Source organism: Eumetopias jubatus, unplaced genomic scaffold (assembly GCF_037043125.1).
Source record: "Eumetopias jubatus isolate StellerSeaLion01/CBP00866 unplaced genomic scaffold, mEumJub1_p1.0 scaffold_9, whole genome shotgun sequence".
Taxonomy (NCBI): Eukaryota; Metazoa; Chordata; class Mammalia; order Carnivora; family Otariidae; genus Eumetopias; species Eumetopias jubatus.
In genome coordinates this window covers 39454881-39473114 of record NW_028274815.1, presented here as the reverse complement: position 1 = coordinate 39473114, position 18234 = coordinate 39454881, and the positions used below count along the sequence as shown (strand labels likewise).

Here is an 18234-nt window from a genome sequence, read left to right as displayed (position 1 = left end):
AGGTAGGCAGCTAGAGACAAGGCAGAAAAGGAGGTGGTGTGAAAGCCAAAGACAAACGTGGACTATTTTAAAATTCTGCCTAGGGTGGTCTGTACCCAGATGGGGTGAACATTCTTCCTCCTCCTCTAATGCACTTCTTAACTCACATGATTCAACGCTCAGGTCACTTTACAACATTGTTCACATGAGGGAAAATATTCTAAGTAAAGGAGATTAATATGCATATTTTGCCATTATTATAACAACTCTGACAAAAGAAAATGAATCCTAAAATGATAGTGATAATTATATTTTGCATTTATGTAACACCCCAACGAAGACAATATAAAGAATAAAAACCAGAGCTGAGACTGTTTTTCCTACTCGAGGAAACCAGCCAGTACTGGTTAACAAGAGCAAGAGCATCAGCATTAATGAGGAAGCTATAAGGTAACTGCTCTCTTACCCAGCTGGTTCTTCATCCCCATGAGCACAGAGTTCATGTGAGCTTTGGAAGCATAGAGCTTGCTCACAGCCTTCCTTGACCTGATCATCTCCTTGGCTAGAACCACACAGACGTCCTTCTGACCCTTCTTGGCAGCATCTTTCACTGACCGTTTCACTTTTTCTTCTTCTCTTTGGATATCTAAATTTAGAACATAACACAAAACACCAAAAAATTAAAGGTAAACCAGGAGATGTATTGGCACTCACATCTGTTCTTATGGTGACCTAAGTGTGTCTATTAAAAGGAAAACAGGGGCAGCTGGCTGGCTCAGTCAGTGGAGCGTGCAACTTTGGATCTCAGGTTTGTGAGTTTGAGCCCCATGTTAGGTGTAGAGAGTTCTTAAAAATAAAATCTTTAAAAAAATTAAAAATAAAAGGAAAACAGAGAGGAAGATACAAACAAAATTAAATAAATAAATAAATAAATAAATAAAAATTAGGGGCGCCTGGGTGGCTCAGTCGTTAAGCGTCTGCCTTCGGCTCAGGTCATAATCCCGGGGTCCTGGGATCAAGCCCCACGTCGGGCTCCCTGCTCTGCGGGAAGACTGCTTCTCCCTCTCCCACTCCTCCTGCTTGTGTTCCCTCTCTCGCTGTGTCTCTCTCTGTCAAAGAAATAAATAAAATCTTTAAAATAAATAAATAAATAAATAAATAAATAAATAAATAAATAAATAAATAAATTGGGGAAATAAATAAATAAAAATTAAAATAATTAATGTAATAGGTTTTCATTTTTTCCAGAAAATGAAAATTAAAATTAAAGTAACTTAAAAGTAAATCCTACTATAATTAGGCAAAATTTCAAAACTGCTTTGGTAAGGGCATTTGTTGGTACTGGTACTAAGGAACTTTAAAAATACTGTAAATGAATATATTCCAGAGCTTGCTCTAATAATCAATAGGGTTCTCACGATTATGGGAGTATAATCTCTACATTTATTAATGATTTATAAAATCCTCCAACTTAAGGAAAACCCAACCATATTAAAAGTATCAAAACATCATCAACCAGAGGTTAGATAGGTCTATATTATGTGTTTTATGAACACTAGAGAGATTTTTATTGTGGTAAAACACACATAACATAAATTTTCCATCTTAACAATTTTTAAGTGCACAGCTTATTAAATACATTATTATTGTGAACCATCACCACCATCGCTCTCCAGAACTCTTTATAACCTTCAAAACTGAAACTCAGGCAATGTGCCCAGGGTGGCGGGGATCTGTCTCTTGCTCCAACAGCGTGTGGACAGAACAGCCTCCGACCACCTTTCTAGTTGCAATCTTTGGAATCGTCTCTCAGCCATCCTCCACCTAGGGGACCAGCCAACACCATTATTTCGATCTTAGCTCTTTACTGCCATCAATCATGAGTGCCTAGATTGGTCAGAATTATTCCACTGAGGGTCTGTGATTCATAAGAATTATTCCGCTGTCAACCTCCTGGTCAACATTCACCTGCAGGCCTCCTATACCTACCTCTCTCCTCAGCTTCTATTTCAACCGCTATGATGTGGCTCAGCAGGGAGTGGGCCACTTCTTCCACAAGTGGGCACCAAGCATCTCTTTAAGATGCAGAACCAGTGCCCTCTTCCAGGAGGTGCAGAAGCCACCCCAAGATGAGTGGGGCAAAGTCCTGGATACCACAGAAAACACCATGCCCCTGGAGAAAAACCTGAACCATGCCCTTTGGCATTTGCAAGCCCCGGCTTCTGCCCATGCAGACCTCCACTTCTTGGAGAACTGCTTCCTAGATAGGGAGGTGACACTTGTCAAGAAGATGGCGACCACTTAACTCACCTCCACAGGCCAGCCAGCCACAAGGCTGGGTGAGGATCTCTTCAAAAGGCTCGTGTAAGACTAAAAGCCTGCAGAGCCTAGCAGCCTTTGAAGGGCCCTTCTTGCCCCCTCTGGTGTCTGGGGTTCTGCCTGAGCCTCTCCCTACAGCCACCTGGAGCCCTCGCCCAAGCCCCGGACCATATGGAAACACTTTTCGTGGCAAAAACAACAAGACACCTGAAACTCACACCCATTAAACAATAACACTCCATTCCCTCCTCTCACCAGCCCCTGGTAACCACCATTCTACTTTCTGCCTTTATGAATGACTACTCTAGGTACCTTATATAAATAGAATCATAGATTGTCTTTTTGTGACTAGCTTATTTCACTTAACAGAACATCCTTAAGGTTCATCCATATTGTTGCATGTATCAGAATTTCTTTTCTTTCTAAAACTGAATAATACTCCATTGCATGTATATGCCAAATACCAAATTTTGTTTATCCATTCATCCTTCATCCATCAACAGACATTTGGGTTGCTCTGAACTCTGAGCTATTGTGAATAATGATGCTATGAACATAAGTGTACAAATATCTCTTGGAAGCCCTTTCAAATCTTTTGTGTACATACCTATACTACCATAGACTGGGTGGCTTAAACAACATAAATTTATTTCTGACAGTTCTGGAGGCTGGAAGGTCTAAGATCAAGGTGCCAACAACCAATCTGGTTCCTGCTGAGAGCCTGTTTCGTGGTTTGCAGATGGATACTTTCTTGCTGTATCCTCACATGGCCAAGAGATACAAACATTCAGTCCATAGCATTCTGCCTCCACCCAAATTTATGTCCTTCTAAATGCAAAATGTATTCATTCCATCCCAACTACCTCAAAAGTGTTAACTCGTTCCAGCATCAATTTTAACTTCTAAAGTCCAAAGTCTCATCTAAATATCATCTAAACCTTACACCTGAAACTAATTGTAACATTGTGTCAGCTATACTAGAAAAATAATCAATCAATAAACATCTAAATCAGATATGGGTGAGACTCAAGGTATGATTGATCCTGAAGCAAAATTCCTCTCCAGCTACGAATACATGACTGGCATAAGATAGACATTTTCATTCCAAAAGGGAGAAAAAGGAAAGAAGGAAGAGGTGACGGTCCCAAGCAATTCCAAAACCTAGCAAGGCAAATTCAACAAGATCTTAAGATTTAAGAATAATCCTCTTTGACTCAATGCTCTGACTTCCAGACCCACTGAGGGGGCAATATCACCCCCATGTTTTGGTGGAGCACCACAATGCTGTGGCTTTCTGTGGAGGCCCCACCCAACCTGAGGGTCTGCTAGGCAGGGGGGTCACACCACCAGGGCCCTGCCAGCAGTCCTTCTTTATGGCTTTGACTGGAGGCAGTCTGGATTACTAGAACCAAGATGGTAGCCCTGATGATCTCTGAATCAGCTTTTGGAACATTCTTTCCTTGAAAAATAGTGCAGGTTCAAAGGCTAATGGTTTGTTTATCGTCCTGTCCTGTAGAATCTAAGTCTGACAGCCTTCCTTCATTCTGACCTGTATCCATTTCCTTCAGTTCAAATTGGCAGTGATATTGCTGGAGTCGCTGAAGAAGTCCACGGTTAACGCACATTCTAATCCCTTTACCAAACAGCTGGTCATCCATACCCTTGTTGTCTTCTTCCAAACATGCTTTCTCATTTTCTGCAATACGTACAGATTGAGACTATGCCAAATCTTTAAGTTCTGGTTCCTTTTTGCTTAACAATTCCTTCTTTGAAATAATAAATGAATTCAGTAACACTGCAGGATATAATACACAGAAATTGGCTGCATTTCTATTCATTAGTAACAAAGTAACAGAAAGAGAAAGAAAACAATTCCATTTACACTTGCACCAGAAAAAATAAATACCTAGGAATAAATTTAACCAAGGAGGTGAAAGACCTGTATTCTGAAAACTATAAAACACTGATGAAATCAATGAAGATGACACAAACAAATGAAAAAATATCCCATGCTCATGGATTGGAAGAATTAATATTGTTAAAATGTCTATACTACTTAAAGCAATCTACAGATTCATTGAAATCCTTATCAAAGTACCAAAAGCATTTTTCACAGAACTAGAATAGTACTAAAACTTCTATGCAACCACAAAAGACCCTAAATAGCCAAAGCAACTTTGAAAAAGAACAAAGCTGCAAGTATCACAAGCCCAGATTTCAAGATCTATTACAAAGCTATAGTAATCAAAAGACTATGGTACTGGCACACACAAAAAAGACATATAGATCAACAGAACAGAATACAGAGCCCAGAAATAAACCCATACTTATGTAGTCAATCTATGACAAAGGAGACAAGAATATACAATGCAGAAAAGACACGATTTTCAGTAAATGGTGCTGGAAAGTTGGACAGCTACTTGCAAAAAATGAGACTACACCACTTATACCATACACACAAATAAACTAAAAATGGATTAAAGACCTAAATGTTAAGACCTGAAACCATAAAACTCCTAGAGGAAAACATAGGCAGTAATGTCTTGGACATTGGCCTTAGCAACACTTTTCTAGATAGGACTCCTCAGGCAAGGGAAACAAAAGCAAAAATAAATTATTAAGACTACATCAAAATGAAACTTTTGCAAAGTGAAGGAAACCATCAATAAAACAAAAAGGCAACCTACTGAATGGGAGGAGATATCTGCAAATAATATATCCAAATAGGGGTTAATATCCAAAATATATAAAGAACTTATATACCTCAATGCCAAAAAAAACCCAAGCAAACACAAAACAAAAAACCACCCCAAACAATCTGATTAAAAAATGGGCAGAGGATCTGAATAGATATTTCTCCAAATACATACAGATGGCCAACAGACCCATGAAAAGATGCTCAACATTACTAATCATCAGGGAAATATAAATTAAAATCACAATGAGGTATCACCTTACACCTGTCAGAATGGCTAGAATAAAAAAGACAAGAAATGACAATTGTTGGCAAAAATGTGGAGAAAGGGAAACCCTCATGTACTCTTGGTGGGAATGTAAATTGGTGAAAATGGAGAAAATGGAGAAAAAGAGTATGGTCCCTCAAAAACTTAAAAATAGAAATACCATATGATTCAGTAATTCCACTACTATTTACCCAAAGAATACAGAAAGACTAATTTGAGGAGACATATGCACCCCTCTGTTTACTACAGCATTCTTTACAATAGCCAAGATTTGGAAGCAGCCCAAGTATCCACTGATACATGAATGGATAAAGATGGGGTACAGATACACAATGGAATATTAGCCATAAAAAGAAATGAAATCGTCATTTGTGACAACGTGGATGAACCTAGAGGTTATTATGTTAAGTGAATTAAGTCAGACAGAGAAAGACAAATACTGTATTATTTCACTTATATCTGTAATCTAAAAAGTAAAACAAATGAACAAACAAGAAGTAGAAACAGATCCAGAGAGAACAAACTTATAGTTGTCAGAGGGGTGGGGGAGGTTGGAGGATGGGCAAAAATGGGTGAAGGGGAGTGGTAGATACAGGCTTCCAGTTATGGAATGAATAAATCACTGGGATAAAAGGTACAGTATAGGGTATTTTAATACTGTTGTATGGTAACAGATGGTAGTTACACTTGAGGTGAGCATAGCATAATGCATAAAGAAGCTGAATCACTAAGTTGTAAACCTGAAACTAATGTAACATCATGTGTCAACTATACTTCAATAAAACAAAGAAAAACAATTCATTCTTCAGTTCCTTTCTTTCTCCTTGCATTTTACTATAAACAGGAAGAACCAAGCCTCCCCTCCAAAACTTCGCTTAGAAATCACTTGAGCTAAATATACAATTTCATTGCTTGCAAGTTCTAACTTCCACAAAACACTAGACCCCAAACACAGTTCAGCGAAATTCTTTGCCATTTTATAAATAAATGCCTCTTCTCCATTGTCCAATAACATATTCCCCATTTCCATGTGAGACCTCATCAGAATGGCTTTTACCATCTGTATCTTTACCAATATGATGTACACAATTATTTAAGTGTTCTCTAACAAGATGGAGGCTTTCTCTCCAGCTTTTTTTTTTTTCCTAAGCCCTCCCCAGGGTTGCCGCTGAAGTTCCATTCCTGGCAAAGTAGGCTTTTCTTAGCTTGCAACTCAACACTCTTCTAGTCTCTACCCGTTACCCAGTTCCAAAGCTGCTTCCACATTTTTAGATGTTTGGTACAGCAGCACCTCACTTCGTGGTATGAATATCTTATTAGGTCAGGCTACTATAACAAATACTATAGATTTGGTGAATTAAACAACAGAACTCACTTCAAACCATTCTGGAGACTGGGAAGTCCGAGATGAAGGTGCTGGCTAATTCAGTTCCTGATGAGAGCCCTCTTTCTAGTTTGCAGATAGACACCTTCTTGCTGTATCCCCACATCATGGACAGAGATTATCTTTCTTGTGTCTCTTCTGAAAAGGGCACTAATCCCATCCATAAGGGCTCTGCCTTCATGATCTAATTATTCCCAAACCCCCACCACCTCCATACTCTCCACACTGGGGATTAGGACTTCAACATATGAATTTTGGGAGCAAAACAAATATTCAGTCCATAGTAAAAAGTGTAATTGTGGAATCACATGGCAATTCTATTTTTAACTTTTTGAGGAACAGCCATACTGTTTTCCAACAGCTGCTCTCATTTTACATTCCCACCAACAGTGATCACTGGTTCCAGTTTCTCTATATCCTTGCCAACACTTATTTCCTGTTTTGTTTTAATAACAGCCATCCCAGTGGGTGTGAGCTGTTATCTCATTGTGGTTTTGATGTGCATTTCCCTAATGATTAGTAATTCTGAACATCCTTTCATGTGCTTACTGACCACTTGTATATCTTCTTTGGAGAAATATTCTAAAAGACTTGAAAGTCTATTTGAGTCCTTTGTCCATTTTTGAATAGGACTGTTTTTTCAGTTGAGTCCTAAGAACTTTATATATATATTCTGGATATTACTCCTTTATCAGATATATGATTTACAAATATTTTCTTCCATTTGGTGGGTTATCTTTTTATTCTATTTATTCTTTTTACTTTGTTTTGTGATTTGTAAAGCTTTTTAATTTTCATGAAGTCCAATTTGTTCTATTTCTGTAACAACAAACAAAACCTGTGGCTTTGAGGTCATATCCAAGAAACCACTTCCAAATCCAATGTCATGATGCTTTTGCCCTATGTTTTCTTCTAGGAATTTTATAGTTTTAGCTTTTACATTTAGGTCTTTGATCCGTTTTGACTTAATTTTTATATATGGCGTTAGGTAAGAGTCCAACCTCATTCTTTTGCTTGTAGATATCCAGTTCTCTCAGCACCATCTGTGAAAAGACTGTCTTTTCCCCATCTTGGCACCCATGTCAAAAATCATTTGGCCATATATGTAAGGGTTTATTTCTAGGCTCTCTATTCTATTTCATTGGTCTTTATGACTGTCTTCATGCAGGTAGTACACTGGTTTTATTTCCACAGCTTTACAGTAAGTTTTGAAATAAGAGGGTGTGAATCCTCTTTTTTTTTCAAAACTGTTTTAGCTCTTCCTTGAGATTCTATATGAATTTTTATTTTTATTATTTTTAGGTTTTTTTTAAAGATTTTATTTATTTATTTGACAGAGAGAGACACTGCGAGAGAGGGAACACAAGCAGGGGGAGTGGGAGAGGGAGAAGTAGGCTTCCCATGGAGCAGGGAGCCTGACACAGGGCTCGATCCCAGGACCCTGGGATTATGACCTGAGCCGAAGGTAGACACTTAACGACCAAGCCACCCAGGCGCCCCATCTATATGAATTTTTAAATGGGTTTTTCTATTTCTAAAAAAAAAAAAAAGTCATTGGGATTTTGATAGGGATTGCACTGAATATGCAGACCAGATTGGGTGCTATTGATATCTTAACAATATTAATTATCCCAATCCACAGACACAGAATGTCTTTCCATTTATTTATACCTTTAATTTCTTTCAGTAATGTTTTTATAGTTTTCACTGTACAACTCTTTCACCTCCTTGGCTAAGTAAATTCCTAAGGATTTCATTCTTTTTGTTGCTACTGTAAATAGGATTGTTTTCATATTTCCTTTACAGATTGTTCACTGTTAGTATACAGAAATGCAACTGACTTTTGTGTGTTTTGTATCCTGCTAATTTGCTGAATTCATTTATTAGTTCTAACAGTTTTGTTAGACCTAATAGATTTGTTTGGAATCTTTAGGGTTAAACACATAAGATCATATTATCTACAAAGAGGTAATTTTACTTCTTCCTTTCCAATTTGGATGCCTTTTATTTTTTACTTAATTGCTTTGGTTAGATCTTCCAGTACTCTTGTTGGGGAGAAGTAGCCAAAGGCAGACATCCCTGTATTGTTCCTGATCGTAGAGAAAAACCTTTCTGTCTTTCACCACTGAGTGCAATGTTTGCTGTGGATTTTTCACATATGGCTTTTATTACATTGAGGCAACTTCCTTCTATCCCTAGTTTGTTGAAAGTTACCATAAAAGGGTGTCAAATTCTGTCTGCATCAATTGAGATGATCATGTGTTTTTTTTCCTTTATTTTGTTGATGTACTATATTACATTGGTTGATTTACATATATTGAACTATCCTTGCATTCCAGGAATCCCACTTGGTCATGGAGTATAATCCTTTTGAATTGTCTGCATTTATTTTTTAATTTATGCACCAGTGTTCATAAGGGATATTGGTCTATGGTTCTCTATTCCATTTTTTTTTAAGATTTTATTTATTTATTTGACAGAGAGAGAGAGAGACACAGTGAGAGAGGGAACATAAGCAGGGGGAGTGGGAGAGGGAGAAGCAGGCTTCCCGCAGAGCACAGAGTCCGAAGTGGGGCTTGATCCCAGGACCCTGGGATCATGACCTGAGCCAAAGGCAGACACTTAATGATTGAGCCACCCAGGAACCCTGGTTCTTTATTCCTGTAGTGTAACAAGGTAATGATGGCTTTATAAAACAACTAAGGAAGTGTTTTTTCCTCAATTTTTTGGAAAAGTTTGAGAAGAACTGGGGTTAGTTCTTTAAATATTTGGTAGAAATCACCAGTGAACACATAAGGTCAAGGACTTTTCTTTGTCAGGAGATTTTTTTATTAATGATCCACTCAAGTCTGTTCAGATTTGCTCTTTATTTCAGTCTTGGTAGGTTTTGTGATTCTAGGAATTTGTCCATTTCAAAATGTGTTATCCAATTCATTGGTACACAACTGTTCACAGTACCCTTATATATATTTTTTAATTTCCATAGAATCATAGTAACGCTCCCACTTTCACTTCAGATTTTAGGGACTTGAGTCCTCTCTCTTTCCTCCCACTGTTAGTCAATCTAGCCAAAGATTGGTTAATTTTCAAAGAATATTAATTTTCAAAGAACTCGCTTTTGGTTTCTTGTTCTCTACTGTTTTTCTATTCTCTATTTTACTTATCTCTGCTCTAATTCTTATTATTTCTTTCATTCTGCTAGTTTAGGTAAGTTTCTTGTTCTTCTAAATCTGTGAGATGTAAAGTTAGAGGTGGTTGATTTGGGATCTTCCTTCTTTTTTAATGTTAGCATTTTTATAGCTATTAACTTCCCTCTGAGCACTGCTTTTTGCTACATACCACAAGTTTTGATATATTGTGTTGTGGTTTTCACTCATCTCTAAATACTTTGTAGTTTTCCTTGTGAATTTTTTTTGACACATCTGTTGTTTTAAGAGTGTGTTGTTTTCCCAATATTTGTGAATTTTCCAGTGCTCCTTCTTCTACTGATTTCTAATCAACCCTTGTAGTCAGAGAAGATACTTTATATATTTTTTAAATTGATCGAGACTTGCTTTTTGAGTTAACATATGGTCCATTCTGAAGAATGTCCCATGATCACTTGAGAAAAATGTGTATTCTGTTGTTGGGTATTCTGTAGAGGTCTATTCGATCTAGCTGATTTATTGTGTTGTTCAAGTACTCTTATATCCTTATTAATTAAGATACAGAAGATTATTTATCTTCTGTCTGGTTGTTATATTCACATTTTTAAAAAGATTTATTTAGAGACTGTGCACATGAGCAGGGGGGAGGGGCAGAGGGAGAGGGAGAAAGAGAATCTCAAGCAGACTCCACACTGAGTGTGGAGACCCACTCGGGGCTTGATCTCACAACCCTGAATCATGACCTGAGCCAAAATCGAGGCTTAACCAACTGAGCCACTCAGGTGCCCCTGGCTTTATATTCACCTTTGAGAGTAGATTATTAAAATCTCCAACTATCATTGTAGAATTATTTCCCCCTTTAATTTTGTCAATTTTTGCTTCACATATTTTGACAATCTGTTTTTAGGTGCATAGATGTGTATAATTAATTATTACATCCTCTTATTCTACTGAAACCGTTATAATATAGCATGTCCTTTTGACTTGTAATCTTTTTTATTTAAAGTTTGTTTTATATTAGTATAGCAATTTCCACTCTCTTTCGGTTACCATTTCCATGGGACATCTTTTTCTGTCCTTTCACCCTCAACCAATTTCTACTTTTGGATCTAAAGTGAGTGACTTACAGATAGCATAGAGTAGGATCATTTTTAAAAATCATTTTTTCCAACCTCTTTCAACTGAAGAGTTTAATCCATTTACATTTAATTACTGACAAAGAGGTGCCTACTTCTGCCATTTTGCCAATTTTTTGTAAGCCTTACAGCTTTTTTGTCTTTCATTTCCTGCATTAATATCTTCTTTTCTGTTTACTTTTCTTCATAGTGAAACTTCTCAAATCCTATTTCATTGGCTTTTTTTGTATAATCTATAGCTATTTTCTTTGTGGTTACCATAGGGATTACAGTTAATATACTAAAGTTATAACACTAATTTGAATTTATATGAGCTTAACTTCAATAGCATATAAAAACTTTATTTCTATATAGCTCTGTCCCTACCCGCATTCAGTTACTGATGTCACAAAAGTACCTCTTTCTGTAGTGTGATTTCAAAAACATAGCCTAATGTATTTTTTCAAATGCCCAAGTCTCCTAAATCATGTAGAAAACAAAAAACTAAGGAGTTACAAACTGAAGTTACAAAAATGCTAGCTTTTATAATTGCCCATGTATTTACCTTTAACAGAGATATTTATTTTTCCATATGGCTTCAAGTTACTATCATACTTTAATTTCAACCAGAACACCCTGTAGCACTTCCTGCCAGGCTGGTCTAGTGGTAACAAACTCCCTCAGCTTTTGTTTATCTAGGAATGCCTTGATTTCTCCTTTGTTTTGCTGAATATAAGATTCTTGGTTGATAGTTCTTCTTTCAGCATTTGAATATATCAACCACTGCCTTCTGGCCCTCAACACTTCTGCTGAGGATCCTGCTGAAAATCTTACTGAGGTTCCTTTTATATGGTAAGTCATATCTATCTAAAGTTTGACATTATAATGGGGCATTATAATGTGCATTGGCATGGGTCTCTTTGAGTATACACTATTTGGAGTATGTGGAACTTCTTGGATGATTATATTCGTGTCTTTCATAAAATTTGAGATGTTTCTGCCACTAGTCTTTTAAATCATCTCCCTGCCCCTTTCTCTCTTTTCCTGCTGCAACTCCCACAAAGTGTACGTTGGTCCACTTCACAATGTCCTACAGATCCCTTAGGCTTAATTTACTTCAATTTTTTCCCCTTCTCTTCAGACTTGATAATTCCAACTGTACTATTTTCAAGTTCATGGACTCCTCTGCCCGCTCAAATTTGCTTTCAAGTAACTCTAATGAATTTTTCATTTCAGTTATTGTACTCTTCAGCAGCAGAATTTCTTTTTGGTTTCTTTTCATATTTTCTCTTTTTATTGATATTTCCACTTTATTCATGTTTCGTTTTCTTGCCTTTGTCCACATTTTACTTTGGCTCTTTGTGCATCTTTAAAACAGTTGTTTACAAAGTACCTGTTGAGTAAAATAGTCATCTGGTCTCTCTCAGGGACATTTTCTGTTCGTTTTCCTTTGGATGGGCCATATTTTCCTGTTTTGTACATCTTGTGATTTTGTTGTTGTTGAAAATGAGACCTTTGAATCTTACAACTCTGAAGTCAGATTCTCCCACTGCACCAGGGTTTGCTATTTTTTTGTTTTTATTGCTGCAGGGTATCTCTGTGCTGGGGATCAACCTACATTGTAAACTTAAAGTCTTCTCAGGTCTTTGCAGAGCAGTAGCTTGCCCTGGGTGTGCACAGTGACCTTTTCTATTCCGCCATATATGTGGTTGCTTTTGAATGTCTTTTGATATTAGGAATGTAAGATGGTGCAGTGTGCTATGGAAAGCACTATGGTGTTTCCTCAAAAATTAAATATAGAATTACCATTTGACCCAGCAATTCCACTACAGAGTATATGGCACAAAAAAAAAAAAAAAAATATGTGAGAGCAGGGATTCAAACAGATACTTGTACACTCATGTTAATAACAGCATTATTCACAATAACCCAAATGTAGAACAACCCAAATGTCCATATAAAGATGAATAAACAATGAAGCATGCAAAAATGAAGTACTGTTCAATCTTAAAAAAGAAGTTAACTCTGATTCTTGCTATGTAACATGAATGAATGTGGAAAACATTATGGTAAATAAAATAAGCCAGGTACAATGGGACAAATATTCTTGATTCCACTTATATGAGGTACTTAGAATACTGAAATTATACACAGAGACAGAAAACAGAATAGTGGTTACCAGGGGATTTGGTATCGGTTGCAGGGGTGGGGTGGTGGGGGCAGACAGAGAGTTATTATTTAATGGGTACAGAGTTTCAGTAGGGGATGAAGGAAAAGTTTGGAGATGGACAGTGGTAATGGTTGCACAGCAATGTGAATGTACTTAATGTCACTGTATACTTAAAACTGGTTAGTTTTAGGTTACGTATACTTTACTATAATAAGAAATAAATCAATGTGGGGCACCTGGGTGGCTTAGTCAGTTAAATGTCTGCCTCCAGCTCAGGTCATGATCCCAGGGTTCTGGGATCGAGCCCCACGTCGGGCTCCCTGCTTAGTGGTGAGCCTGCTTCTCCCTCTCCCCACTGCTTGTACTCTCTCTCACTCACTCTTTCTCAAATAAATAAATAATCTTAAAAAAAAAAGGAAAGAAATCAATGAAACAGCAACTAGAGAAGTATAAGCCATTCATAAGTAAGTGTGTGTGTGTAAACAGAAGTACAGACAGACCTATGTGAAGGGATGATTACTAAAATATTTATGGTATTATCTGTGAGCGGTAGAATTTCAGGGTGATTTTAACTTTCTTATTTATACTACTTCTGCATCGATATGTACATTATTACCTTTATACTCGTAAGGGAGGGATGTAGAAACCAAGTTATTTTCATCTGAAGAGAGGGGCCATATTAATGATCAAAATTCATACTAATATTGCCCATCATGAGTGCTCTAAATGTGTTTCACATCTAACTGAAAGCTAAAAATGTGGAATATCTTGAGTCCTTCATGAGAAGATGAGAACTACCGGTAGTTATACTTTGGCTTATTGAAGTTACTATTTTCTCTTTAAACTTTTTATTTAAGTACAGCATACACACAGAAAAGTGTAACTGTAGAGCTAAATGAATTCTCACAAAGTAAACACACCCATGTAACCAGGAACCAGATCAAGAAACAAAGTATCACAAAGGTCTCTTTATGTCCGCCTTAATTCACCATGCCCCAAAAGGTAACCAATATCCAGACTTAAAGATCATAGGTTAATTTTGCAGGTTCTAGTTTTTACACTGGTATTTCTTTAAAAAATCTATTCACCTTGACTGCTAATATAAAACCAAATGAAAGACAATAAAAGTTTCTATGATAAATCTTCAAATGGAAGTAATATTTAAAGCAATCACATTACTTCAAAGTCAGACTTTGTCTAAAGCAACCCCCCCCTTTTTTTTTGGTATCACCATCAGTGTAGTAAACCCTACTTTATGCCAGGTACTGGCATAAACACTTTACATACATTTGCAAATTTAAATGTCATAACAATTCTATGAGATTCAAAGAATTTTAATAGGGGTAGATGGCTAATTGACAGTAAACACGGGGTTTAAACTTGGTAGTGTTGACTCCAAAACCCATGATCTTTTTCTGATACCATGTTAGAGTTAGTTAACTAATAAACTGCTACAAAAGAAAAATAATAGGAAATATCACGAAAGAGATAGGGCTTAAAGATAATTTCATAAATAAGAATGTATAAAATGAGCAAATAATAAAGTAAAATAAAATGAGCAAAGCACAAAACAGGAATAAACAAGGCTTGTGAGACACTACCTGCATTTACAAGGTTTCTAAAGATGACACTGCAATCGTTTGTTCTGCTATACATTTTATTTCTACCTGTTACAAGCCTCACATTATTTTTACTTAAAACAGTAAATAATGTTTAAAGGAAACTTTAAAAAAATAATATATTTACTTACATACCTAATATTTCCAGCATGCTTCATGCCTCTGGGTAGATCCCAGTTTGTATCGGTTATAATTTTCTTTCAGCTTACAACTTCCTTTACCATTTCTTGTACTGTAGATTTCCTGGCAGCAAATTCTCTTGGCTTTTGCTTAAAAATCTTTATTTCACCTTCACCTTTGAATGCTATTTTCACTGGATATAGAATTCTAGGATAATGTTGAGTTCTTTTCTTTCATATTAAAGATGTTTTGGTTTACACTGCTTCTGAAAGAAATTTTTCATCATCCTTACCGTTTTCTGTATTTAACGTGTCTTTTTTTCTCAGACTGTTTTCTCTCTTCATTGTTAACTTTCAGTAATTTGAATATGATACGCCTTGGTATGCTTTTGTTTATCCTCTTTGAAGCTCACTGAGTTCTTGGGTCTGTGGGTTTACAGTTTCCATCAGCTACTATTTCATGTGGTCTTTTCCAGACTCCTCTCCTTCAGAGAGACTCAAATGGATGAGATTACTTGATATTGTTCCACAGGTCACTGATGTTATATTCATATCCATTTTTCCCCCTCTGTATTACAGTTCAGATAGTTTGTACTACTCAATTTCACTGATCTTATTTTTCATTACCGTCTTACCTGCTTGTTAAACTCAGTGTTCATTTTTATTTCATTTTATTTCTAAATTCTATAAGTTTCATGTTATTCTTTTCTACATCTTCTATTTATCTCATTATGTTCACGTTTTCCTTTAACTTCTTCAACATATTGATAACAGCTGTTTAAGTCCTGTCTGCTTATTCAATCATCTCTGTTTTTTCTGGGTCTAATTTATATTGCCTAATTCTTTTCCTGATTTGGGGTCATACTTTGTCTCTTTCTAGTCATTTTTCACTGGATGTTGGACACTCTGAATGGTTCGTTTTTGAGTGTCTGAATTTTTGGGTCTTCCTTTTTTTTTTTACTTTCAGTGTATTTAATTTTTTTATTAAGTTCAATTTAGCCAACATATAGTACATCATTAGTTTTTGATGTAGTGTTCAATGATTCATCAGTTGCATATAACACCCAGTGCTCATCAGATCACATGCCCTCAATACCCATCACCCAGTTACCCCATCCCCCCACCACCCTCCCTTCTGCAACCCTCAATTTGTTTCCCAGAGTCTCTCATGGTTTGTCTCCCTCTCTGATTTCTTCCCATTCAGGTTTCCCTCCCTTCCCTCCCTCCTATTGTTCTCTGCCCTATTCCTTATATTCCACATATTAGTGAAACCATATGATGACTGTCTTTCCATGCTTGACTTATTTCACTTAGCATAATACCCTCCAGCTCCATCCATGTCGACGCAAATGGTAGGTATCCACCCTTTCTGATGGCTAATGTTCCATTGTATCTATGGACCACATCTTCTTTATCCATTCGTCTGTTGAAGAACATCTCGGCTCCTTCCAGTTTGGCTATTGTGGACACTGCTGCTATGGACATTGGGGTGCACATGCCCCTTCTTTTCACTATGTCTGTATCTTTGTGGTAAATACCCAGGAGTGCAATTGCTGGATCGTATGGTTTTAGCTCTATCTTCAACTTTTTGAGGAACCTCCACACTGTTTTCCAGAGTGGCTGTACCAGCTTGCATTCCCAACAACAGTGTAAGGGGCTCCCTTTTCTCCACATCCTTGCGAACATTTGTTGTTTCCTGTCTTGTTAATTTTGGCCATTATAACTGGTTTAAGGTGGTATCTCATTTTGGTTTTTGATTTGCACTTCCCTGATGGCAAGTTATGTGGAGCATTTTTTCATGTGTCTGTTAGCGATTTGTATATCTTCTTTGGAGAAGTGTCTGTTCATGTCTTCTCCCCATTTCTTGACTGGAGTATTTGTGTTTTGGGTGTTGAGTTTGAGAAGTTCTTTATAGATCTTAGATATTAGCCCTTTATCTGTTATGTCATTTGCAACTATCTTCTCCCATTCCGTAGACTGTCTTTTAGTTTTGTTGACTGTTACCTTTGCTGTGTAGAAGATTTTTACCTTGATGAAGACCCAAGAGTTCATTTTTGGTTTCCCTTGCCTTTAGAGACATGTCTTGCAAGAAGTTCCTGTGGCCAAGGTCGAAGAGGTTACTGCCTGTGTTTTCCTCTAGGATTTTGATGGATTCCTGTCTCACATTTAGGTCTTTCATCCATTTTGAGTCTATCTTTGTGTATGGTATAAGATAATGGTCCAGTTTCATTCTTCTGCATGTGGCTGTGCAATTTTCCCAGCACCATTTATTGAAGAAACTGTCTTTTTTCCATTGGATATTCTTTCCTGCTTTGTCGAAGATTAGTTGACCATAGAGTTGAGGGTCCACTTCTGGGCTGTTCTGTTCCACTGATCTATGTGTCTGTTTTGTGCCAGTACCATGCTGTCTTGATGATCACAGCTTTGTAATATAGCTTGAAGTCAGGCATTGTGATGTCTCCAGCTTTGGTTTTCTTTTTCAACATTCCCCTGGTGATTCAGGGTCTTTTCTTGGGTTTTCCTTTTTTAAAGAGGGTCAGCTTTATTTTGACAAGCAGTTAAGCTGTCTGCAGATCAGTGTTCAAGAACTATTTTTAAGCTTTGTTGGTGAGGGCTTAAGTAGCCTTTAATCTAGGCCTACCTTAGCCTTAATAGTAAATGCATGATCTTTCTGGGTTCTCTATTTAATGTCCAAAATGTTCAACAATGTCTCTTTGCTGTGTCTGATCAGAACTCTACCATCTCTCAATTCTTTGTTAGCTCTACGAATTGTTTAGTTTATAGTGTCCTGGTATTTGTTCTGTCCCCAGTAATCATTCTTTGCCTAACCTCTTGAAATCTCATTCTAAGTTTGCACAGCTTAGTATTCAGCTAAAGACTCAATGGTACACTATGTAGACATTTAGAGCTCTTTCTCTGGGTACTGCCCTTCTCTCTGATATTATGCCCCACAAATTCCAGTGACTATAGCCTTCCTGAACCCTGATCTCTGTCTCCTCAACCCCAAAACCACCATGCTCTGCTTAGAACCTCCTTCTATGTGCTATGATCCAGAAAGTTTCTCCAGGCTGAAAATCAGGACCATATTAAGCCTGTTTCCCTCTTCCTGGTGATCAAAATCCTTCACTGTCAGTTGTCCAAGGTTTGAAGGCCAATGTTTCACAGATTTTGTCCAGTTTTCTATTTATGATGGGAGTGCAAGTACAAGTTCAAAAACATTATTCCATCATGGCTGGGAATAGAACTGCCCTCTCCAATTCCTTTCTTACGGTAGTGATGCTGAAATATCCTTATGGTATTAATTTTTCTCCAATCATGAAAGTGTTAAAAATCACAAAAGTTTCAAACATTACTATCTCTGTGCAAGTCACCTTAAATTGTACTTCCTAATAACCAACTCTATTTAGAAATGTATTTTCT

The 18234-nt window shown here is 37.0% G+C and overlaps 1 protein-coding gene across 2 annotated transcripts in view; it reads right to left on the bottom strand.

Moving 5' to 3' along the window:
• Positions 1-18234, bottom strand: part of RNF103 (ring finger protein 103) — a 113599-nt gene that overhangs the window by 18710 nt on the left and 76655 nt on the right. For both annotated transcript variants that reach the window (XM_028122332.2, XM_028122331.2), the window contains one exon: positions 446-625. In XM_028122332.2, coding sequence (XP_027978133.1) covers positions 446-625 — 180 coding nt within the window. The remainder of the gene's footprint in view (positions 1-445; positions 626-18234) is intronic.